The following is a 26,367-nucleotide window of genomic DNA, read 5'->3' as shown; positions in this document are numbered from 1 at the left end:
CAGACATATAACAATCTTTTTTGAGCACCAGTGTCTCAGTTCCCTCGGACATTCTGCAAAGCCGTTGGAGGATGTATCAGTAGAAATCTAGGTGTATGTGTCATTTCCATATTATCGCACATCCACTGCGTATAGGACTGTAGCTGGGAATACTAGGGGATACTGTGTATTCTATTGTCCCAGTGCGGGTGGGGGGCACAGGACCATTGGAACGCCCGGAATGCTGGTGCGGAGAGTGGGCAGCTGACGTCAGCTGCCCGGCTGCTTTCCATACAGGGTCCTGCAGATCTAAGGTGTCTTAGATCTGCAAGCGCTGTAGATATTATTCGATGGTCGTGTCAGAGGCAGAACTCTGGGAGGCAATGGAGTCATCTGCCGCCAGGCTCTTGCTCCCAAGGGGGCACCTCTCCTCCCCATGCAAGTATAAATCAGTTATTTAAAAGCCAACAATATTGCTTCTGTGGCTGAGTTCTGATAAATATGTGTTATCTATCTATATTTCTTAACAGAAATATATATTTTATATAAGGCTATATTGCGTTGTGTATATGTGTGTCTGTGTGTGTGTACCAATATATATCTTGCCTCCGGGCATCTGGAACGAACTTACGCCACTGGTCGGCGTACAAGGGGAGGGTGGGTGTTAGTGCAGGCACTGGGCGGCGTTTAGAGGACCCGCAAAGCTGCCCCCCCCCCCAGTGTAAGTGCTGTAATTCAGTGTATTTCGGTGTTAGGGAAGAAAACCTGTTTTTCAGCAGCACTCTTAATAAGTTGTTATATTGTAACATTATTATTATAATTTTATTTATAAGCCCCGAAGCGCCGTAGGACGACAATAAAAGAATTTTAACATTTATCAAGCCTGAGGAGTGCCGCTGATTATCTATCATATATATATATATATATATATATATATATAACTTTTTTTATAATTAATTATATAAGGAGTAATGATTGCCAGCAGCGCCCAGAGGAGGGCGGGGGGGGGGGGGGGGGTGCGAGTTTTTGTCTGATGGAGGGGCCCGGAACCCGCTACCCACTTCCCCGTTGCAGAGAGCTGGGCATAGCCTCTCTCCCCAGCCCAGCACACATTGCTCAGTGCCTTGTGCTGAGCTGGGGAGAGAGGCAGATGCAGCGGCAGCCTGTCCTCTCTGTACCTGAGCAGGTGTGTGATCCCTCCCGCACACTGCCACCTGCTGCTGCCAGGGCCATCAAAAGAAATGTATAAATGCTAGTTTATGCTGCGGGCTGCAGTGCATTTTTCTTTTCTGTTTTTCCTTCTTGCTCCCTATAAAACACAGTGTATATTACTCCCACACACTATGCAGATTACACTGGAAGATTGCTTGCGCTTTATTCTTATGTTGGGGTGTCTGTAGGCTCATAAACTATTACAGAATATGCTTCTTTTTTTTCAGGCATCAAACGCACAGGAAGGATTGTGGGAAACGCTTGTTGTAACCGGCACAGATAAACGGTAATAACATACTGTAGCATGTAGGGTAACAGGAATATTTTGTGAGGGACTGCACAATACTCAGCCTGCAACTGTTGCTGTACCCAGCAAACACTCTGTGTGTGTCCTCATGAGTGTGTGTCTAGATTACTTGATAAACATTTGATAAATGTTTTTTATATAATTGACAAATTAGAATAATTATACGCCCAAGCAGCTGTACATGGTGCTATTTCATGCAAAGGAAGCCCTAATCCAAAAATATGGCTCACAAACTCAGGGAGGTTCCCAATGATGTATTATCATTTAATGTTGTTGTTTTTTCTACCCACTATCTATGCTGATGATGTGATTACACACTGATGATGTCATTACGTAACCGCTGTTGATGTCATTATATATACGATGATGATGTCATCCCAGTGCTTGTCTCCTTTAACAAGCTGGTGTAATGAACTCTGTGGCTGTCCTGTGGGCTGTTGCCTTTGTCCTCTCTGCAATCGTCCTGACGGGTCTGTGCATTAGCTGCAGGAGGCGAATACCAGGTACGTTCTATCCGAAGAACGGCAGCTAATGGTTTGCTGAGGTTCTCACTGTTACTGATTTTTGACATTGCAAACTGCAGCTGCCACAAATGTCCAGATTTTATTATAATATTGCTTTATTGGTGGGATATAATGCTCACTAGCACGGCTGTTCCTAGACAATTTGGCTCCCTGGGCAAACACAAATAAAACACATTCCATCCGTAGACATCAAGGCCTCGCTGCAAGGGGAGTGGTATTGCTGCAGTGGGCGTGGCCTTGTTGTAAGGGGGCATGGCATTACACCATATTATGCCCCATACAGCAATGCACCTTGCACCATATTACATAACTCCCAACTGTCATGATTGTGGGGGGACAGTCCCATTTTTGGTATTGTAGATCATTTATTAAGTGCTACAAAGTATATGCATCACCGTACAACAGTGACAACAGAATATACAACAATACAAAATGAATAGAAATGTAAAAGAGATAAAACAGACATAAGGGTAAAAACCCAAGCTGGGAAAATGTCAGCAATAAAATGACATAAAGTCCTTAGTAGGAGCAACCCAGGATCCCATCAGACAGATGGTATCAAAGTCAATTACAACATGTCAAAGTGGGCGTAGACACAAGATCAGGGAAATACAGGGAGAGAACCAAGAGGATGGAGGGCCCTGCTTATGAGATCTAACAGACTAATGGGGTTACCGCCCCTCCCACCTGGACCTAAACTTCATCAGATTTCCACCGAAGGCTGACAATATGCTAAGAAATAATGTCGAGATTTAAGCAGGAACAAGGCTCCTTTAGTGGTTGAGCACCTTGATAGAACTTCCTTTTGGTCAGGTCAGTGTTGTGGTGGAAGAGTCGTTGGCCACTTTCTGAGACAGAAGCCTGTATGGGTCAAAATGAATAATGTATAAGTGGCTGGAGACATGAGGTAGTAGTATAGTGAGGTGTGTACCTATAGGCTGTGTCACCTGGCATTGCTGTTGTACTCATTAATGTGTCTTCCTTGCAGTTCACATAACAGAGACCGATTACTACGTCGACAAGTAAGTCGTCGTTTCCCTGCTCAAACACGGCACGTAGAGGTGTGATTGGCATTACAGGTGTGGCACAGGTGTAGGCTTCATGTAGACAACACATGCGGAACCCGATGAAGACCCCCATGGGCTCTTGGGCAATGTACTGGGTTGGGGCCCATCCCTCTTCCATATTTATAAGAAAGAACACATAGGGGGCAGCAGAGTTTAATGCAAATACACTTGAAATAAATGTGTCCGTTTGTCTGGAACAGCACCATGCAGCCAGTTTAACTGCGCGAGTGCACCTCAGAACCTCCAATGGCAGCGTGTAAAGCCAATCCTGAGGACATTGTCAGCAGTGCTGCACACCCAGTGGCCCCGCCCCTTCTGCATGACACAATGCACTAAGGGGGCAGGGCCAGTAGAGGTGCTATTGAGCCCTGTTTCTGCACTGAGCCCATGGCCCACCCTTATTAAACACACATTAACCATCACCCATAGGTGCTTACAGGAGTCGCTTGCGCAGTGCAAGCACAGGCATAAATCAGTCCGCAAAATATACTTGTTGAACTCTCATCAGCCCAACAATTTTTGAGTACGTCTGTCACTATGGGCCTTATTCTAGTTCACTCTTTCTGACAAAATCCTTCTTAGATGGACAAAACCATGTGCACTGCAGGTGGGGCAGATGTAACTTGTGCAGAGTTATACTAGTTTCCTTTTATACTAAAACCATATTATTGCTGCTTTCTATTTTAGGCCTCAGTATACCGTTCCACCATCAAGTTTCATGATCATTAACCGGCTGCCAGGTAAGTCGTCCTTAGCCAGCGACATCTTACACTGGAAAGATTTATTACATGAATGAATCCTATATCTGTGTGAGGTTTATATGTTTCCCTTTCTTTGCCTGAGTTTCCTGTGGGTGCTGCGGTTACTTCCCACAATCCTGAAAACCTACTGATAGGATAATTGTCTTGTGACAACAGTTACCCTCATGGGAGTGTTCATGTGATAGGTAATATTAGGTTTACACTCCTCTGGGGCAAGGAATGTGAATGACTCATTTATTTATATCCTCTGTTACCTGCTGCATAATCATAGTTGCCTACGATCCTACATCCTGCAGGAGGCTCTCGTTTCAGTCATAAATCTCCTGCTTCCCTTCATTGTACTTCCAACTGCCCGAATTCTTTATTGGCATCACAGCGTTTCTTTGCAGTGATTTTGCTGCAGCTGCTCAGAAGTCCTTGCTGATGATCTCATTATCCCCCCTTGTGGGACCCCTAACAGTGAAGTGGGGGAGATTGTGCCTGCGGAGGATTGTGGCATGGCACAAAGGGGGAAGGGGGAATGGTCACGTGTCCAGAGAGAATGCCTGGGTGTGGCAGAAATTAGGGGTTACTATTGGTTTTCTTGTCATTTGAAAGGCCTCTAATACCCCTTTTACACCCAAATCCCGGATCTGACCCGGTTTATTGGAACACGGTTCTGACCCACAGTGTAAACGGGGGCGGCGCTTGGAGATGACATCATCTCCAAGCGCCGGGACTGCCGATCATCACGCTAGGGCAAGCCCAGCACCAAGGTAAGCCGCCAGGCTGCCCACAGCCCCCGTGCACCCCACCCCAGACCCCGTCCGCGAGATGAATGGATGCCACACACAGACATCCATTCACCTCCTCCCTGACTCCGCTGCTGTCTGCAGAGTACAGCAGACAGCAGCGGAGTCTGTGTGTGCCCCCCACCCAACCTATACATATGAGTAATGGTCCATGTACTCGCAAGCCCCCACTGGGCGTGCGAGTACATGGACCATTACTCATATGTAAGTACTTCTGTTTTCCATTGCTGAGCTGAGTCGACATGTGATAAAATCCGTTTCCTCTTAATTTTTTACCAGGTCTTCCGCGGTCGTCATCTTCCCAAGCCACCATGTATCCGCAGGATTTCCTACTCACCATTCCGTAAGTACCGTTCATTTGTATCGGATAGTAACAGCAATACCCTTTATCACCAGAGATGGCAGCAAAGTGCTTCCACATAGTTTAAATTGAGCAAGTAATGAAGAGACCTTCGGGGCTTATTTCCTTAAGAGACACATCTCCAGGGTGTACAGTATGTGGTGAGATTTGTTGTGGAATTCAATTAGCAACTAAACCTATTGTAAGTAAACCACAAAGTATTTGTCAGTACATCCACAATCACTGGTCACAGTCATGCGAGTCTGGCTGATAATCGTATGACCTTTCGATGAAGGCGTGCACTCTGGACATAATGTAGAGTTACTGTAAATGCTGGGATTACGCTGGGAACGTGCACATTTTCTATATTAAAAGAACAGTTGAGACACTTTAAATAGACACAGTCAGGGTTAAAGGTAAGGACTATAATGTAAGGATTACTTACAGGTGTGTATGTGATGTTTAACGCATGTGTACATCTTCCTTACCGACAGGAAATCTCCGATACCTGCTGAGAGCCGGAGGAGTTCAGTAGGACGGGAAGCACAAGGTGTGTACTACAGAGTATAGGGCGATGCCAGTCCATACTCAGCTTCTGCAATAAAATAATATATATATCTCTGCTAAACCATCCTGCCATCCCCCACCATACTTCCCCTCCACAAATCTATAACCATCATAGTCCTTCACCACCATACTTCACCTAAACAGATCCACCTCCACCATATGACACCACCACCATACTTCAGTACTTCACCTTCCCAGATCCACCTACATCATTTTCCTCCACCACCATACTTCACCTCCACAGATTCACCTCCACCACATTGCTCCACCACCATACTTCATCCCAACAGATCCACCTTAACCATACTGTATGCCTCCACTAGCATACTTCAGTACTTCACCTCCACAGATCCATAACACCATATTCCTTTACCATCATATTTCACCTCCACAGATCCAACTCTAACATATTCCTCCACCACCACCATAATTCACTTTTACAGATCCACCTCCACCATATTCCTCCACCACCATACTTCACCCCCACAGATCCACCTTCACCATATTCCTCCACCACACTACTTCACCCCCACAGATCCACCTCCACCATATTCCTCCACCACACTACTTCACCCCCACAGATCCACCCCCACCATATTCCTCTACTACCATACTTCACCTCCAGAGATCCATAACCACCATATTCCTTCACCATCATATTTCACCTCCACAGATCCACCTCCACCATATTCCTCCACCACCATACTTCACCTCCACAGATCCACATCCACCATGTTCCTCCACCACCATACTTCACCTCCACAGATCCACCTCCACCATATTCCTCCACCACCATACTTCACCTCCACAGATCCACCTCCACCATATTCCTCCACCACCGTACTTCACCTCCAGAGATCCAAATCCATCATATTCCTTCACCAACATACTTCACCTCCACATATCCAACTCCACCATATTCCTCTACCACCTTCACCTCCACCATATTCCTCCACCACCATACTTCACCTTCACCATATTCCTCCACCACCATACTGCACTACTTTACCTCCACAGATCCAACTCCACCATAATTTCCCTCTACCAGATCCACATCTACCATATTCCACTTCCACCATTCTTCCCCTCTACCATATTACAGTTGGGATGTAGTGTAAATCCCGGACGGTCAGGATCCCGGCGTTCAAAATCCCAACGCCGGAATCCCGACCGCCGAAATCCCGACCGCCGAAATCCCGACACTTTCTCCCTCCGTGGGTGTCCACGACACCCTCGGAGGGAGAATAAATTAGTGACGAGCGCAGCGAGGGGGGGCAATCCACGCCCCCCTCTTGTCGGGATTTCGGCGGTCGGGATCCCGGCGCCGGGATTTTGAACGCCGGGATCCCGACCGCCGGGATTTAATACTGAATCCTTCCAGTTATAGCAGATCCCCGCATGCTGGGACTTGGAGAACCACGATCTACTATTTTCCACTTCCACCAGATTTCACCTACACCATATTCCCATGCTTTTTATACCCCGAAGGCCACTAAAACTCTCTGCTGTACCCTCATTGACTCTCACCAACTACTGTATCCTATTCCTCTGCGGCCTGAGGAACCCTCACTTTGACCATCTTTCAAATATCCCTTACTTGCAAGTTCCTCTCTACAGTTCCCTGGAGAGGGGGTGCCAGTTTGTCTGTACACTTTCTATGGACCAATGATGTCACCTGTATCCAGCAGCTCCCCAGAGATATGTTACCTATGCGGGGACATGGTGGGGCATATTTACAAAGCTATAATATAATAGATACACATTCTTATGTTGAGTTCTCATGTGTTTTCATATTTATATTATACTTGATGTTTTTCCTCCACCTACAGGGGTTCTCCATTCTAGAAACACAGAAAATGAAGATGACGATGGTATATATGATATAGGGGAAGATCCAAGTTATTCCAAAAACAGCTCGGCCTGTGGTTATATGTAAGTTACTATAAGTCTGCTATACTCACATATTTATAACGACACTGGCGTACCTGTATATAATGTCAGGACACATAGAGATTGCTTATCCTCACAATGTATAACGATCTATGTGTCATTCACCAAGACCATATATGCCTTTACTCTCAAGACCCCAATGTTGTCACCATCTATACAGTAGCTGCAGTCCCCCCGCAGAACCTTCTTATACAGTTACCCCCAATGCCCATACCACTCGTGTCTGCCCATACGGTGACCCCAATGCTCACAGCTCTAGTATCTGTCCATACATTTACCCTGATGCCCATGCCATCAGTGTATACCCATACAGTAACCCCAATGCCCATGCCATCAGTGTATACCCATTCAGTAACCCCAATGCCCATGCCATCAGTGCATACCCATACAATATCCCCAATGCCCATGCTATCAGTGTCTGTCCATACAGTAACCCTGATGCCCATGCCATCAGTGTATGCCCATGCAGTAACCCCAATGCCCATGCCATCAGTGTATACCCATACTGTAACCCCAATGCCCATGCCATCAGTGTATACCCATACTGTAACCCCAATGCCCATGCCATCAGTGCATACCCATACAATATCCCCAATGCCCATGCTATCAGTGTCTGTCCATACAGTAACCCCAATGCCCATGCCATCAGTGTATACCCATACAGTAACCCCAATGCCCATGCCATCAGTGTATACCCATTTAGTTACCCCAATGCCCATGCCATCAGTGCATACCCATACTATATCCCCAATGCCCATGCTATCAGTGTCTGTCCATACAGTAACCCTGATGCCCATGCCATCAGTGTATGCCCATGCAGTAACCCCAATGCCCATGCCATCAGTGTATACCCATACTGTAACCCCAATGCCCATGCCATCAGTGCATACCCATACAATATCCCCAATGCCCATGCTATCAGTGTCTGTCCATACAATATCCCCAATGCCCATGCTATCAGTGTCTGTCCATACAATATTCCCAATGCCCATGCCACCAATGTATACTAGTCCTGTTTGTGGTAATACTCCCTCCTTATACCCACACAGAGTGGTGCTCCCAGACGACAGTGATGCCAACCCTGGGCCAGCGGGCGAGGTCTCATCTTCCATTGTGGACAACAGAGCGAGCCTCTCCTCCGGTACTAGCAGTCTGTCACTGAGTGCCTGTCTCATGCCTGTGTCCTGGCTGTCACAGTAACCTCTGTTCTCTCTCCTGCAGTTGCCACGGACGACAACTATGTAAATGTGGGCAATCCAAGCACCTCAAAGGGTAAAGACACTCTAGCAGTTTGTGGTTTCCTGTATTGCTCTCAGTAACATAAATACACCCTATGAGAGTGCTGCACGGGTAACGCTGGTAAAGGATTGTACAAACCTCTGCACATCGTCTGCAGCTGGGACTAATGATGGGAGGTGATATACAATTGGCCAAACCGTCGGCAGCTTGGTATAACCGACACAAAACTCTACCGTATCCTTCCTGACAATCAGAATGGGAGGAATGACACTTAAGCCCCGTACAGCACAATCGCTCAGCACTCATTGCGGTACACCCGCGTCGCGATGCACACCGCAATGTGTGCTGAGCAATCTGTGAACCGCGGGGCTTTGCCTATTATTTATAGGCAAAACCCTGAGATCTACCAGGAAAGGCTGTGCATCACCGTCTTTCCCTGCAGGGAAGGCACTACTGGGGGCATTGTGTAAGGGGCACTACTGGGGGGATTATGGTGTGCAGCATATTGTGTAATGGGCATTGCGGTGTGTGCAATATGTAATATGGGCATTACGATGTGCGGCATAATGCGTATTGAGCATTACAGCAGGGTTGTCTACCCGTAAAGATAGGCAAGCCTCCCGTAATCCGGAAATACCGTCATTGCACGGCAGGGGAGAGGGTGGCCACGAGGACACAAATGCGTCGGCCACACCCCCAAACTGACCATCCACCGCCTGCCCCGCCCTCACCAGTGGTTTTGGTACTATTATGTGGCCACACCCCTTCGATCTTACATTTTTGGCACTTGTGGGGGTGGGGCACCAATTCCCTCTGGCAGAGGGAATCAAAATGTCTGGTTACGGCAAGGCAGAATATGGCTGAGAAGATACGCATTGAACAAATGCTCATGTGATTAATGCCTCTTGTAAACTCCGTCTTATTTGACCATTTCCAGGTTAAATGACAGACAGAATCGGATTGGTTGCTATGCACAACATCACTTTTTTATTTTTAGAACCTTTAGTACATTTACCCACTGAAGTTGAGAGAAAGCACATATATATATATATATAAGCCAGTAGGTGGCAGTAGTGCTGCAGCTAATAGCATATAACATTGTCATAGTTCCATGGTTTCCAGAACCGATGCCATGTTATATATAATATTTTATATCTGTAGTATGACAGGTGTATGTTAGTGTCCTGTCGGTATGCAGTAATACCACTTGTTGACTCTCCCATATCCAAAAAGTCTGAAATACAGAATATTCCGAATTACGGCATATTTTGAGCATGACGCATTTCTTGATGCAGCTGCTTTCTTGCAGACAAACTTCGTTTAATGTACGGCTGGTGTAATGGTTACAGCTCTGAAGTCAAGGATTCATTTCTCATGATTGATCTGAAATGTGTGGAGTTTGTAAATTCGGTACCTGTTTCCTAGCACGGCGCCCAGATTTTCTACATACGGCACCGAAGGGAAATCACACCGCTTCGCATGGGCCATTATAGCGGCATGCGATGCGATTTTTGCATGTTTTTTTTTGTACACCACTATATCGCATGCGATTTTATAGGGTGTGTGATGCCATGACATTAGGTATACAATAATATGATTGTATGTCCCAAAAATACGTTTAATTTCTCTCCACGCCACCCCGAAGCGTGGCGAGCGGCAGCGGAATGCGTCCTCCGACTTTTTCATTACCCCAATATCCACGTCGGTGTGGAGCATAGTTACCTCCCCTCCTGCATTCTGCAGGAGACTCCCTGACATAGCAGCAATCTCCCTCTCTCCCTCATTAGTATAGCAATCTCCCTCATGTCACCTAGCCCACATTACACTGTTACATCATAGTTACCTCCCCTCCTGCATTCTGCAGGAGACTCGATGACATAGTAGCAATCTCCCTCTCTCCCTCATTAGTCTAGCAATCTCCCTCATGTCACCTATCCCACATTACACTGTTACATCATAGTTAACTCCCCTCCTGCATTCTGCAGGAGACTCCCTGAAATAGCAGCAATCTCCCTCATTAGTCTAACAATCTCCCTCATGTCACCTAACCCACATTACACTGTTACATCATAGTTACCTCCCCTCTTGCAGGAGACTCCCTGACATAGCAGCAATCTCCCTCTCTCCCTCATTATTCTAGCGATCTCCCTCATGTCACCTAGCCCACATTACACTGTTACATCATAGTTACCTCCCCTCCTGCATTCTGCAGGAGACTCCCTGACATAGCAGCAATCTCCCTCTCTCCCTCATTAGTCTAGCAATCTCCCTCATGTCACCTAGCCCACATTACACTGTTACATCATAGTTACCTCCCCTCCTGCATTCTGCAGGAGACTCCCTGAAATAGCAGCAATCTCCCTCTCTCCCTCATTAGTCTAGCAATCTCCCTCATGTCACCTATCCCACATTACACTGTTACATCATAAGCTGGGTACACATATGTACAATTTCCTTTTTCTTGCGACCGTTCGATCGACCGAATACACGTTCGGCCGTCCAAAACATACGACCGTTCTGCGCGTACACATATGTACAATTTTACTTGCGACGTCCGATGTACTCCCGTCCAAACAATCGCAAGAAGAAGTAAATGAGAGACCCTGTAACCCTTTGCCTGCTGTTTTAACTAATGTGTCTTTAATGCCTCACTGCTCAACACTTTAGACGCATCACTTTAAGACATTAATCAATGTTGAAGTTTTAATAGTGTGTTATGGTGCCCAGAAAAGAGCTTCCAGCCCACTCTATTAAAACTTCAACATTGATTAATGTCTTAAAGTGATGCGTCTAAAGTGTTGAGCAGTGAGGCATTAAAACACATTAGTTAAAACAGCAGGCAAAGGGTTACAGGGTCTCTCATAATGCAGCATACCACCGTGCTTTGTCAAACTGTCAAGCATATCGATCGAACGTGCGTACACACTTCACTTTTGTTCCGATATGGAGCCGTCCTGTCGGATGAAATATTAAGCAGCAAAGAACCTTCGACCGACCGACCGTGGACGGCCAAGAGCGTTTTTGGCCGTTTATCGGTCGCACAGCAGCAATTGGGACAGCGTACACACCTATACAATTGAACGGCCGTTTGCCCCCAGATTGGAAGAACGGCCCGACGATTGTATATATGTGTACCCAGCTTTAGTTAACTCCCCTCCTGCATTCTGCAGGAGACTCCCTGAAATAGCAGCAATCTCCCTCATTAGTCTAACAATCTCCCTCATGTCACCTAACCCACATTACACTGTTACATCATAGTTACCTCCCCTCTTGCAGGAGACTCCCTGACATAGCAGCAATCTCCCTCTCTCCCTCATTATTCTAGCGATCTCCCTCATGTCACCTAGCCCACATTACATTTTTGAGGAAAAAAGGAGATAAATACATTTACATTGAATCATCACAACCATTTCCCAGCACTTTACCAAGTATAGTATCTGTTACTAACTGCTTTGGGGCTCAACTACATTTGCATATAAGTAATTTTACAAGATTCCTCTCAGATGTAGCAGTACACACCCACGCTTCTAGGTGCCACGTTCACAATCTCTTTTCACAATCTCTCCATATATGGAACTAGACACGCCCTTTGGGTGGAGCATGACACGCCCCCTCAGTGGGGCACTGTGCAAAATTCTGCTACCAACTATAATCTCCCTGAAACTACTGTAGTTTTCAAAAGTAGGCAAGTATGGTGTGGAGTTGATTCTATATAGTGTGGCAAGCTCAGCGAGCCACCAAGCCCGAAGCGTGGCGAGAGCAGAGAGCCCAGCGAGGGGACGTGCATTACTTTTCACGTATTCTGCGACCCCTCTGCGACGAGATGTTTGGAAATGGGAGACTCAGCCTGTAAATTAACTCGTTATCACAGTGAGGGAGTATACACATTAGTAATAATTACACAGCACCGAGGGATACTGGCTGACATCGGTATGAGAATAATGCAAATCCTTAATATCTCTCATGGTAATGTCCCCGCGCTACATACTGTTGTGAGCAGGCTGATGTACATGCAGCAGCGCTCGTCTGTTATACTAATGAGGGGATTGTGTAACACAACAGCAGCTGTCCACCTTTATTATGGCACCGGATTTACAAACATTCAATTCTCAGTAACTGTTTCCTGTTTCCCTGCAGTTACGGGCAATGACAATTACGTGAATGTTGGGGATTCCAGTGATTCGAAGGGTACGCTTATCACATTCTGTTACTGGGGACCACTGTATTGGGGTGCACCACTTATCACCTTGTGTTATTGGGTCCACCGCTTATCACCTTGTGTTATTGGGGTGCACCACTTATCAAGTTGTGCTATTGGGGTCCACCGCTTATCACCTTGTGTTATTGGGTCCACCACTTATCACCTTGTGTTATTGGGTCCACCGCTTATCACCTTGTGTTATTGGGTCCACCGCTAATCACCTTGTGCTATTGGGGTGCACCACTTATCACCTTGTGTTATTGGGGTGCACCACTTCTCACCTTGTGCTATTGAGGTCCACCGCTTATTACCTTGTGTTATTGGGTTCACCGCTTATCACCTTGTGTTATTGGGTCCACTGCTTATCACCTTGTGTTATTGGGGTCCACCACTTATCACCTTGTATTATTGGGGTCCACCACTTATCACCTTGTGTTGTTGGGTCCACCACTTATCACCTTGTGTTATTGGGGTCCACCGCTTATCACATTGTGTTATTGGGTCCACCGCTTATCACCTTGTGTTATTGGGGTCCACCGCTTATCACCATGTGTTATTGGGTCCACCGCTTATTACCTTGTATTATTGGGGTCCACCGCTTACCACCTTATGTTATTGGGTCAACCGCTTATCACCTTGTGTTATTGGGTCCACCGCTTATCACCTTGTGTTATTGGGTCCACCTCTTACCACCTTGTGTTATTGGGGTCCACCGCTTATCACCTTGTGTTATTGGGGTCCACCGCTTATCACCTTGTGTTGTTGGGTCCACCACTTATCACCTTGTGTTATTGGGGTCCACCGCTTATCACCTTGTGTTATTGGGGTCCACTGCTTATCACCTTGTGTTATTGGGGTCCACCGCTTATCACCTTGTGTTATTGGGTCCACCGCTTTTCACCTTCTATTATCGGGGTCCACCGCTTACCACCTTGTGTTATTGGGTCAACCGCTTATCACCTTGTGTTATTGGGTCCACCTCTTATCACCTTGTGTTATTGGGTCCACCTCTTATCACCTTGTGTTATTGGGGTCCACCGCTTATCACCTTGTGTTTTTGGGGTCCACATCTTATCACCTTGTGTTATTGGGTCCACCGCTTATCACCTTGTGTTATTGGGGTCCACCTCTAATCACATTGTGTTATTGGGGTCCACCGCTTATCACCTTGTGTTATTGGGTCAACGGCTTATCACCTTGTGTTATTGGGTCCACCGCTTATCAGCTTTTTTTATTGGGTCCACCGCTTATCACCTTGTGTTATTGGGTCCACCGCTTATCACCTTGTGTTATTGGGGTCCACCGCTTATTACCTTGTCTTTTTGGGGTCCACTGCTTATCACCTTGTGTTATTGGGTCAACGGCTTATCACCTTGTGTTATTGGGTCCACCGCTTATCAGCTTGTTTTATTGGGTCCACCGCTTATCACCTTGTGTTATTGGGTCCACCGCTTATCAACTTGTGTTTTTGGGGTCCACCGCTTATCACCTTGTGTTATTGGGGTCCACCTCTAATCACATTGTGTTATTGGGGTCCACCACTTATCACCTTGTGTTATTTGGGTCCACCATTTATTACCTTGTGTTATTGGGGGTCCACCACTAGCCTTTAGCAGAGGGTGAGGAGGATAGATGGATCTCATTGTGCAGTTCTAACCAGTAATGTAGACATTCTGGTGTCAGATTACTTAAAGTTACCGACTTGCCGTATTGTACTACATCCAGAAATGGCTCCATACCACAGAATCTGACGCTCATCGCTCTCCTTCCCCAGGTGGCAGCCTAGAGTATGTGAACGTGGAAGACGCAGAGAAACTTCCCATTAATCCCGGTGAGTTCTGTACCTGTCCCATATACAATACAGCTCTCAGACATATTACTACCAATCATGTCCCAAAATCCAAAGCAACAGTAAGATGATAGCCAGCTAAGTATAGATAGGCAACTTCCGGTCATCAGGATGAAATATATACTGGCAATCAGTTTAGTGATAGGACTCATGTGCATGAAAGGGAGGGGTCCTCAAGATGACACTACAAGTCCCAGCATGCCCTTCCTTTCATGTGTGGGCACCAAGTGGCATGTCAATTGATGAAGTCACTGTTACGGTGAAGATCCTTCAGATAGTGACCCGGACTTGATTGTGATTCACCAAACAGTAAAGTGGTCGCATATTAACGGTAGCCCCTGCCTGCGCAACCTAGCTGCGAAGGCAGGCGCCGGACTGCCATGTTTAGGGTCACAGCAGCTGCACGTCACACTACGCAGCCGCCGCACCCCACCCAACAGTCCGGAAAGGCCGGCGTTGTCTAGACCGTGCCCCTGCTATGCCACGTTGCCACTTCTGGAACAGTACATTGCTACTTATACTGCGGTTTGGATACGACCACTGTTTAAATGGTCACGCATGTCGCATTTGTGCATGCGCAGATTCCCCAAAATATCGATCTGCAATTCTCATGAATCTGCGGGGCTTACTGAATTAGCCCCTATGTACTTAAAGTTGTTAATAGGTACATTACATTGGGGTCCAGATGAACAGATTGATGTGAGATTTTAATGATTTTATTTAGTTTTCCATAAGTCGCCGTCCACAAGGACTCCGATTGGAAACAGTAAAAGTGTGCCCAGTCCACTTTTGGTCCATCAAGTGGCCTCTAGTAGTCATTGGTGGTACTTCACCTCATAGAGGTGAGGAGTAGTTAGTCTTTTACATATACTTATATACTGTTTTACCCCTATACTGCGTTGTCTTTTGTAGACAGTGAAGATGATGATGATATGCCGGATTATGAAAACGTGGTCAGTGGGCAGCATACAGGTGGGTTACAAGAATGGATGGGGCGTAGGTAACTGTGGGGCCATTCTTGGTGACTGAGTTGCGTATGGATTGGCAGTGAACAGCAATATCTTTGCAATTTTGCAGATGAGCAGTGAGGTCCGAATCAGGCCCTTGGATGGAGATCCGCCTACAAAGTCCTGTCTCACCTCTGATATTCTCATTCGGTTGTGTTGCAGGTTAGGACTCCGCAGCTGCTGCAGCAGGACGGACATGTATTAACACCGGAAGATTTCTCCCTTATTCTTGGACCAAGGCCGCCAAGAAGAGGAAAATAGATTTTATTGATGATCCGCAATTATTTATTTTTTGCACATTCTGAAGCTCATTTCTCCATGGAGGTAAATCTTGGCTCCTGTATTGGGCATACCAGAGACCGGAAATACTATTTGCATCCCCTTATCACACTGGACCATTCATAGTGGAGTTGGCACTGCCTACCGGTCGTTGTTAAGCATTTACCTACTGGCACCATAGGTGTGAAAACATATCGCGTGCGAGTTATTTATAAATGGAAACGCCTGAGGTAATGAGGAAATGGACCATCGGGCCCAGTGGTTCCCTGTCTGGCACTAATGACGCAGAACAACTCTCCAGCCACTTACAGGGTCGTGTCCTGACCAAGGGACGTTCTCGTGCCAGTGGCTGGTGTCTGGCGGTGGGCATGTTCTGGGAATATAACTGAGACGACAGCTTTCCTTTTATACCTGGATCAATGGAACTTTACAATACAACTCAGCCCGTTGCCAGCTATTCGCACTTAGTGGGATCACTTATTTTGTTCTACTTTTTTCTTTATATAATTTTTTTTTTCAATACAGAAATGAAATTGCCGATAAAATAGCAGTAATAATATCATTTAAATGACAGATTGCTAATGTTATTAATAGGGCTGACACCTATCTGAGATATGCTGTAGTTATATTATACCTGAGAAGGAACATATACTCCCCTTCAGGGCAGCCGAAAGGGGGGGGGTATGGGTACACTAATTACCCAGGCCCAGGCTTGTTGGAGGGGCCCCGCAGGATATGTGTCTCCCTGACAGCAGGCTCAGCATGAGTGTCTCACTGACAGCATGGGAGGTCATGCTGAGCCTACTGTCAGCACAGCACATGCTGTAGGTGTGTGCTGCTGCTGCTGGTGGTGTGTTTAGAGTTTGTAGAGTTTTCTTTCACCCTCCTCTAAACATTTTGGGGGTGTGGCCTACGTGCGGGAGGTGGCCACACCTCCCACACTTAGGCCATGCCCCCAAAATGTTACCGGGGCCTGGAATTTCTCTCGGCTGCCCTGCCCTCTTCCCCCGCTGACAGAGAGGTTACTCTTCATGTGCTAAGGGCCCAATTCAGATCTCATTACTGGGCTGCGAATCCTGAAGGTGGCCGATTATCGACTGCGCATGCGTAAGAATCACAGCGCACATGCGTGAGCCTGAACAGCGACAAAATCCAGCGATTAGTCTGACCACTAACCGTTCACAAGTTGTGGGCGTCACCCGGCCGTTTTCTGCAGGCGTGCCCATGTGCCCTCTGGATGAGATCAGATATGGGCGCAGGTCATATCGCTGCTGCGTCTATAGAAGGGGCAGACACTGGGCCTGGCACTCCCAGATAACGCGGGCGGCACATGCCGTAGCTATACCAGGGATGTATGATGCCCACAGTGTGTGGTCTGTACCAGGGGCTATGGAGCATAGGGCCCACAGTGTCTACTATGACTGTCAATAAGTTCACACAAGCAAAATGTCAACGCGTCAAGATCGACACAGGGGAAAAGTTTACGCTTCACAATCTGAGTGTTGAAAGTATGAAAAATTCTAAAACTAAAAAAATACAGCATAAAACTCAGATGCACATTGACGTCAGCGGCCCTCCCTCCCGACGGCTGGGGAATGGCCAGAAAACGCAGGGTTACCGTCCCAAAGGGTGTCAATCTCCATCGCTGGCGGCCTTCGCACGGACGGCTCGCACATGTGATTAGGTCTGAATTATTAAGGTGCCCATACACGTTACAATTATTGTATACAATATCGCATCTCATCACTTCTCGGTTTTGCGATGAGATGAGATCTAGTACAAAAATGATGTGCTGCACAAAACCAAGATACGATGAGATGCGATATTGTATACAATAATTGTAACGTGTATGGGCACCTTTAGATCCAAGGTCCGATATCTGCATAATAATACATCTACCCCAATGTTCCGTGCATCCGCCCACCCTGCAGTTACATACCCTCCAACATGACCCATTCCATTAGGTACAAAATGCTCTGTTCCTGGACTTCCCTGCCAGTGGTAGTTGCAGAAGCTGGACTCCAGCACAGTCCAAAATTCAAAGAGGGGGGTCACATCAACTGCCAGTGAGTCCAGGACAGTGATGTTTGGGGTGGCAGCTGATGTGGCTCCCCTTTTTGAATATTGGACGGTGCTGCAGCCTCACATCTGTAACTGCCACTGGTAAGGAAGTCCAGAAACAGAGCATTTTGTACCTAATGGAATGGGTCATGTTGGAGGGTATGCAGTTACTATGAGTCTTTACCGCTGTCAGTATAATGTGTCCTCTCGGGAACGCTGTATATTTCCTGAGAAGCGCTAGAACCTTTGTGTATCTTCTATTCCTGTGACTGATATTCTGTAGATATTTCTTTGTGTCCGTTTGATATGTTACTGACAAGAACCTCAGCAGCATCCGCTAATTGCCATGGTCCCTTCCACAGCGGACTTGTGGGTAATGATTCATTGTATTAACTCCCCTATGCCTATTTATTGTGTTGTGTTTCTTTTATTCCTATGTGTATATATTAAAGGCTGTATATTGGTGGACAGATGTGTATTGGATTCCGTTCAGCGTTACCAAGGTTACCACGCAGACCCGCCGCATGTCATCAGCTACTGGTTTGGAAGAGCCAATCACATTCTCCCGAGCTATTGTTCTTGTCCCAGCAGGATGTTAGAATGATAACCACTACGGAGTCACTGTAACTGGGGCCTCTACTTTTACTTTTAGAAGGTTTGATAAATCCCCAACTTGAAAAAAAATCTTTGGTTGTTATGTGAACTGCATAACAACACACAGGGGGGTATTCAATAAGTGCCGTTATTTCCCGACATGGAAAATATCGACACTCGCCTATTCAATGCTGCCGTTAGCGACTGCATTGAAGGGCGTCAGACCTGACTTTTTATTAATCGGATCTGTTTTGTGGGAAACGGCCACATTCACGTCCGTTTTTAACAATCCACTGACTTTCCGACACTCGACAGCCGGAACACTGAATTCCAGCTGTCAAAGTGCTGTCGGACCAGACGGAAACAGCCCGGGATTCTGACTGTTGGGATGTTCTGACAGTGGGGATCCCGGATTGAAATATCCCCCATAATGAGAATATCCAGTTATCTCACTATGGGCAGGATTCTCTAACAACCCCCGCAGCACATCGCCGGCACTCGTAGTGTTAATAATCGCATATGCAGTAACATATGCGATTATTAACACCAAGGCGATGACCAGCGATGTGCTGCGGGTCCCCCCTCCCTCCCTGCACCCTCAGCCGGCTGTGAGAGGGCTCCTCTTCCTCCTCCCTGTACCCGGAAGCTGTGCAGGGAGGAGGAGATCACCGGTCCGGGCAGCACAGCAGGAGGCTGCCCGGACACAGGTGAGGGGGGTGCGTCGCAGATCGGCGGGGGGCGCGCGGGGAGGCGGGGGACACGAAGGGAAGCCCATTGGCTTCCATGTAATTACGCCATCTAGAACTGGCGTAACCCTCCGCAGTGAAGCCCCGGCGGTGGGGCTTTGCTGCATATGAAAATGCGGTAAAAACCCCGAAAACTGGGTTTTTACGGCATTTTTAGTTTGGTGAATCTCGCCCTATGGGTGGGATGTACTAAGGTGAAAATGTGGACAAAACCCCAAAAATAGTCACATTCCCTATAAGCCCTCAGTCTCACGCTTCGACGCAGGGGGTCACGGCAGCTTTTGCTACAGAATCTTACGGGCTTCTTTCTGACCTGTTCCCTGATCCCTCCCAACAACACCTGCAGAAGCGATGCTTAGTACATTTCACTCTAAGGAAGGTATTTATAAAAGCAGGGAATAAGATAACATTTGGGGAGATCAAATACCAGCCAATCTGCTCTTGTCTTACAATTTACAGGCTGTATTTGAAAAATGACAGGTTTGAGCTGATTGGTTGGTTTTTTGGAACAATTTTATCTGTCTGCAAGCTTTGATAAATACGGTCCTAAAACAAAAGTGTATAGTAGGGAGTGATGGGAGGGGATATATGGAATTTCACCCCTTTTTCTCTTTTTTTTTTTTTCTTTTTTTTTTTTCCTCACGTTGGTAATTACCCTCACATAGTAATACATTATAATATCGCAAAGTTTGCATCACATAGTAATCTAGTACACAAAACACTGTATAGGCACAGTAATTAAACCCTTTTTATTATTATTATTTTTATTTTTTTTTACACTACGGCAAATGCCCTTACACAGCAGTATATTATACTGCTGCCTTATACACAGTACATAGTTACATAGTAGGTAAGGCTGAAAAAAGACTTGCGTCCATCTAGTTCAACCTGGTATAGATATCCATTGCTGATTTGGTAGGTTCTGGTATTTTACAGACAATTTATATTTCTTATTTGTACCCATGGATGTTTTTCTCCAGTAAATGTTTGTCCAACTTTGCCTTGAACGCATTTAATGAGCCAGCCGTTACCACCTCTCTGGGAAGAGAGTTCCAGAGTTTGACTGTTCTGACCGTAAAGAAATTCCTTCTACTAGCTGAATGAAATCTTTTTTCTTCTAATCTATACTCATGCCCTCGCGTCCTAAATTCCTTTCTAGTAGAAAATAGGGTGTGTGACAGTTCCTTATATTGGCCCTTGATATACTTGTACATGTTGAGCATGTCCCCCCTTAAACGTCTCTTTTCTAATGTAAATAATCCCAAATTGCTTAATCTCTCCCCGTAGCTTAAATTCTCCATTCCCCTAATAAGCTTTGTTGCTCGCCTTTGGACTTTTTCTAATTCTATGATGTCCTTTTTATAGTGTGGGGCCCAGAACTGTACTCCGTACTCTAGGTGAGGTCTCACCAATGCTTTATATAGTGGCATAATTACCCTTGAGTTCCTAGTTTCCATTCCCCTCTTAATACATGCCAGAATTTTGTTGGCCTTTTTTGTAGCTACATTACAATGGGCACTACATCCTAGATTGCTGTCTATATGGACTCCTAGATCCTTTTCAAGTATGGAATTACCCAGTTCCTCTCCGCTAAGGTTGTAACTTGCACACTGGTTGTGTCTCCCAAGGTGCATAACCTTACATTTATCTACATTGAACCTCATCTTCCATTTTTTTGCCCACTCATCTAGAATTGCAAGATCATTTTGAAGCATGGTGACATCTTCTGGTGATTTGATGACTTTGCTAAGTTTTGTATCGTCCGCAAAGATGGATACATTGCTGAGTAACCCTATCCCAATATCGTTAATAAAAATGTTAAACAAAATGGGCCCCAAAACCGAACCCTGGGGCACTCCACTTAGTACCGGTATCATATCTGATACGGCACCATTCACAACCACTCTTTGTTCTCTATTACATAGCCAATTCCCTACCCATCTGCAGATATTTTCACCCAATCCTAGGTTCTCCATTTTATTAATCAATCTCTTGTGTGGGACAGTATCAAATGCTTTAGCGAAATCTAGGAAAATCACATCTACAGCATTTCCATTATCGAGATTTTTGCTAACCTCTTCATAGAACCCTAGTAGATTAGTTTGGCATGAACGATTTTTCACGAACCCATGTTGGTTAGTACTGAGTAGACGGTGATGATCTAAATATTCCTGGATACCATCCCTTAAAAATCCTTCAAATAGTTTACCCACAATTGATGTTAAACTAACGGGTCTGTAATTAGCGGGATCTTCCTTTTTTCCTTTTTTGAATATTGGCACTACCTCTGCTATTCTCCAATCTTTTGGTACTATACCTGACAATAGTGACTTGCTAAAGATATAATGTAGGGGGGTAGCTAGTTCATCCCTTAATTCCATTAATACCCTCGGATGAATCCCATCTGGCCCTGGTGACTTATTTGTTTTGAGTTTGCTTAGCCTCAGTATTATTTCCTTCGGCGTGAAATCCACAATGAGATCTGGCTTATTTGTCCCGTTTGTGGTAAATGTTCGTTCCACAGTCTGCTCTCCCTTAGTAAATACTGATGAGAAGAACTCATTTAACAGTTTTGCTTTTCCCTTGTCCTCAGTAACATTTTTTCCACTAGTATCAGTTAGTGGGCCTATGTTTTCCTTAATTAAACGTTTACTATTTATGTATTTAAAAAACTTCTTTGGGTTGGTTTTGCTTTCAGTGGCTATGCACTCTTCATATAATATTTTAGCTGCTTTGATTACCCCTTTACAAGTTTTGTTTGATTCTTTGTATTTTGCGAACGCCTCCTCATTCAAGTTATTTTTATAGAATTTAAAGGCTCTGGTTTTATTGTTGATAGCTGACCTTACTTCTTTGTCCAACCATGGTGGCTTTTTTTTGTTGAATTTACCTTTAGTTACTTTAGGAATGTATTCAATAGTTAGTGAATCAAGCACCTTTTTTAGAGTCTCCCACATTTCCTCTGCATTTTTTCCCTCCATAACCGTTTCCCACCCAATTCCTGTTAGGGCTTCCCTAAATAATTCAAAGTTCGCTTTTCTGAAGTTTAGTATTTTTGCAGATCCTTTTTGATGTAATTTACTGAAGTTGATTTCCAGTGAAACCATATTGTGATCACTATTCCCTAATTGTTCAATTACTTTTGTGTTTGAAACTAAGTCTGTGTTATTTGTTAATACTAAGTCCAAGAGTGCCTCATCACGAGTTGGAGTTTCTACCGTTTGTGTAATAAACTGGTCTTTAAGTAAGCTTAAGAACCCATTGCTTCTTGCTGATTTACCTGTTTCGTTTTCCCAATCAATGTCGGGTAAATTAAAATCCCCCATAATTAATACCTGACCCTGATTTGATGCTTGTTTGATTTGGTTTAAAAGAAGAGACTCTTCCCTTTCATTTATATTTGGTGGTCTATAGCATACCCCTATTATAAATTTGTTTTTTGGTTTCTTATTATTGTCGGTTATCTCTGCCCACACTGTCTCCGAGTTGTCGTCTTCCAGGTCTGTGCTCATATTTTTCTCACATGATGTTAAGTTATTATTTACATATAGGCACACACCCCCGCCCCTTCTATTTTCCCTGTCTTTCCTGTAGAGTGTATATCCCTCCATGTTTAATGCCCAGTCATGCGACTCATTACACCATGTTTCTGTAATACCAATGATGTCGTAGTCATCCCTACTGATCACCGTTTCAAGCTCCCCGATTTTACTCACTAAGCTTCTTGCATTAGCCAGTAAGCATTTTAATTTATGTTTATTTTTAGATATGGCTCTAATATTGTGATTAGTTTCACCCCAGGACCCATTTGAATTCTTTACTAGCTTCCTCTTTCCCCTCTCCCCTTCAATAGACTCTCTACAGGCCTCCCCATCATGCACACTGCCTGCCCTCTCCATAGTTCCGGGAATTCTTCCTCTGTCATTCCCTCCTTCCCGTATACTAAGATCATCTGTACCTAAGAACTGTAATGGGGTAACGTGACTGTTACAACATAACATTTTATTACATGACATTCCTGATGCACCCTGAGAGTTACCCCCGATTATACCCTTGTTATGTCCCAGGACTTTGTCTATGTCTCCGTCCCCCCCCCCATCTCCTTCCCCCATATGATTCCTGATCCCAGTCCGGCTTCTCTCCCTGATGGTCCCATAATGTCTTGCTGCCCCCACCCCCCCGTCGCCTAGTTTAAAATCTCCTCCAACCCTCTAACCATCCTTCCCCCCAGCACCGCAGCCCCCTCCTCGTTCAGGTGCAATCCATCACGGCAAAAAAGATGGCGCCTGACCGAGAAGTCCGCCCAGTGTTCCATGAACACGAATCCCTCTTTCCTACACCAATCCTTAAGCCACACATTTACCTCCCTGATCTCCCTCTGCCTCCCTGAGCTAGCACGTGGCACTGGTAATATTTCAGAGAAAATTACCCTAGATGTCCTCGCCTTTAATTTCTTACCTAATTCCCTATACTCTTTCTTGAGGACATCCCACCTACCATTGACTTTGTCATTGGTGCCGATGTGCACCAAGACCGCCGGGTTACTCCCAGCCCCTCCCAACAATCTGTCGACTCGGTCCGCGATGTGCCGTACCCGAGCACCCGGGAGGCAACAAACCGTGCGGCGATCACGGTCCCGATAGCAGATTGCCCTGTCTGTTCTCCTAATGATGGAATCCCCTACCACCACTATCTGCCTTGGTACCTCACTAACTGTCATCCCGTTTGAGCTAGAGGGACCGCTCCTCTGGTTGCTAGAGGGAGCCGTCTCCTCCAGCTCCGTCATTTCGTCTCTATCCTCCCCCGAAACTTCGTCCAACCGGGCAAATTTGTTCGGGTGTGATAGATCAGAGATGTCGTTCCTGTCCCTCCTGTCCCTCTTGTTTCCCCTTCTAACCGTGACCCAGCTGGCTACCTGATCCTCCTCCTCTACCAGTGACCCCATCTGCAACTCCTCCACCGTTCTATTTAGGCTTTGCTCAAGATTGGAAATATCCCTCAGTCGCTGAACGGTCCGCTCTAGATCAGTGACCTGGGCTTCCAGGGCGGACGTTCGCTCACATCTCGTGCAGATGTATTCGCACTGGGACTCTTGCTCCAGGTGCGCATACATCTTGCACAACATGCACTGAGTGAGATTCTCAATCAGGGCCCCACCCATTTTATCTACCTCCCTGCAACTAACCCCCTAGTATACAGTAGAGAGTTAAATTACAATGCAATTACACACTACAAGTACATTTTTATCAAAATATAAGAAAGTTGATACTTATCTGTTCCTGCAGCTGTGTCACACTCCTGGTGTCCTCACACCTGTATCTGTCCGCTTCCTCTGTAATTTCTTCCAGTTGCACGTTTTCCACAGTGGCCCACTCTCAGATCATGCAGCACACTATCTGCACTTTGTGGACCCTTTAACAGGTCAGGCACCTGGGCTTCAAGCAAGAAGAAAGAGAAAAAAAAAAAAAAAAAAAAAAAAAAAAAAACACAGAAGGGACAGAAGCCTCTTGCAACCTGGTTTAACCCCTTCCTGGATGTAACTCCTTCTTGGATATAACTCTGCACTTATTTAAAAATGGCACTTAGAATAAAATGGCAGTTCAAAATTCACAAGTTCATTACATTCACTTGCCCCCTGCTGTTTTTATTCTGCTGCTACTAATCAGCTACCCACCTGAGCAGATAACCACTCCCACCTTCAGCAAAAGTCTGAGCAGAAAATAAAATAAAAAAAAAACACAGTTTAAACACACAAAATATACAATCCCCTCAGGATAGTATATTAAACACTTAAAAGTGAGAGATATGTACACGGTAAATGTATGTAATAGTATTGACATAAAACACTCTCCTTTTAATTTTTAAAATCCCTCTTTTAAATCTTTTCCTTTTTCTTTTCTTTTTTCTCTTTTTTCTTTTTTCTCTCCTCTTATTCTTTCTCTCCTTCTCCCTTTCCTCCCCTTCCTATATGCATATAAACAGAAGTAAGGGGACCATTATGAGGAAAAATTAGATTGCTAAATACCATTTTTGCATTGTTTCAGATAGGTAAGGGCCAGCCCTAGAGAGATCTACGAAATGTAAATATTTGCTATGTGTATTATAATTTGTTTGATGTGCTGATAAAAAAGGAAAATACAATAAAGAAATATCTGAATTAAAAAAAAAAAAAAAGTGTATAGTGATTAAACATATAGGCGCTAATATTATTGTAATCACTGCATTGCACCAGACCCAATAAAACTCATATCATCCGCCCAATGTGGGTCATCTTCAGCGCTTGACATTATTTTAATTTAAGAATCACCTTCGTTTGGGTCTATAAAGGAGAACGGAGGAAGGAAATCCTGTGGCTCTGGTATGCTGCTCGCAGCCCGAGCGCCCCCCCCCCCCCCCCCCACCGCCCATCTGATGAGAGGAAACCTGCCAATTACACACTCATCACCCTACAGTACCTCCTGCAAGAGCTGACCACAAAAATAGCAGCAGTTTTGCATATCTGTGCGATTTCATTACACAAATCTGGAAGCTATTGTGGCTATTTTTGTATCTAGATAATTCTGTTTCCCACCAGTGACAATGTTTAGCTTTTTATGTATGACCCTATGTATATAATAATAATAATGTATGTAGGCGACAGATGGATGACAGCCACCCCCAAAGTTAGGTTTTGTCACAGAACACGTGGATAGTTCTGCAGCAGCCGAAGCTTAGACCATGGGCGCATCTCTCAGACCCCTCGCTGCAGCCGAAACTGAAATTAGGTCAATGAAGGCTCTGAGCTGGCCAGGTTAGAGAGCTTCCTGTCCTTTTGTGGTTTTGTTGGGTTGATGTGAATCATGGTTCTCAGAGGCTGACGAGACTCTTACCGGGGGCGGTGTAGACATTATAAA

General features: G+C 45.5%; 1 protein-coding gene across 1 annotated transcript; it reads left to right on the top strand.

Moving 5' to 3' along the window:
* Positions 1 to 1,667: 1,667 nt before the first annotated feature.
* On the top strand, positions 1,668 to 17,839 carry LOC146019868 (uncharacterized). Its single transcript, XM_083152491.1, has 12 exons — positions 1,668 to 2,001; positions 3,011 to 3,044; positions 3,777 to 3,829; positions 4,921 to 4,984; positions 5,476 to 5,531; positions 7,378 to 7,480; positions 8,548 to 8,639; positions 8,720 to 8,770; positions 12,875 to 12,925; positions 14,713 to 14,769; positions 15,700 to 15,759; positions 15,957 to 17,839. Exons 1-12 carry the CDS (start codon positions 1,908 to 1,910, stop codon positions 15,959 to 15,961), a joined length of 720 nt encoding a protein of 239 aa, XP_083008617.1. The 5' UTR covers positions 1,668 to 1,907; the 3' UTR covers positions 15,962 to 17,839.
* The last annotated feature ends 8,528 nt before the right edge of the window (positions 17,840 to 26,367 follow it).

Source organism: Crinia signifera, chromosome 7 (genome assembly GCF_055691185.1).
Source record: "Crinia signifera chromosome 7, ASM5569118v1, whole genome shotgun sequence".
Lineage (NCBI taxonomy): Eukaryota > Metazoa > Chordata > Amphibia > Anura > Myobatrachidae > Crinia > Crinia signifera.
This window is presented reverse-complemented; position numbering and strand designations above follow the sequence as displayed.

What these genes read in the sequence shown, in the direction of transcription:
- LOC146019868 (XM_083152491.1), top strand. Translation starts at nt 1,908, where the DNA reads ATGAACTCTGTGGCTGTCCTGTGGGCTGTTGCCTTTGTCCTCTCTGCA. An exon ending in ACCGATTACTACGTCGACAA is followed by an intron (nt 3,045 to 3,776) that starts GTAAGTCGTCGT and finishes TTTCTATTTTAG; the next exon opens with GCCTCAGTATACCGTTCCAC. An exon ending in AGTAGGACGGGAAGCACAAG is followed by an intron (nt 5,532 to 7,377) that starts GTGTGTACTACA and finishes CTCCACCTACAG; the next exon opens with GGGTTCTCCATTCTAGAAAC.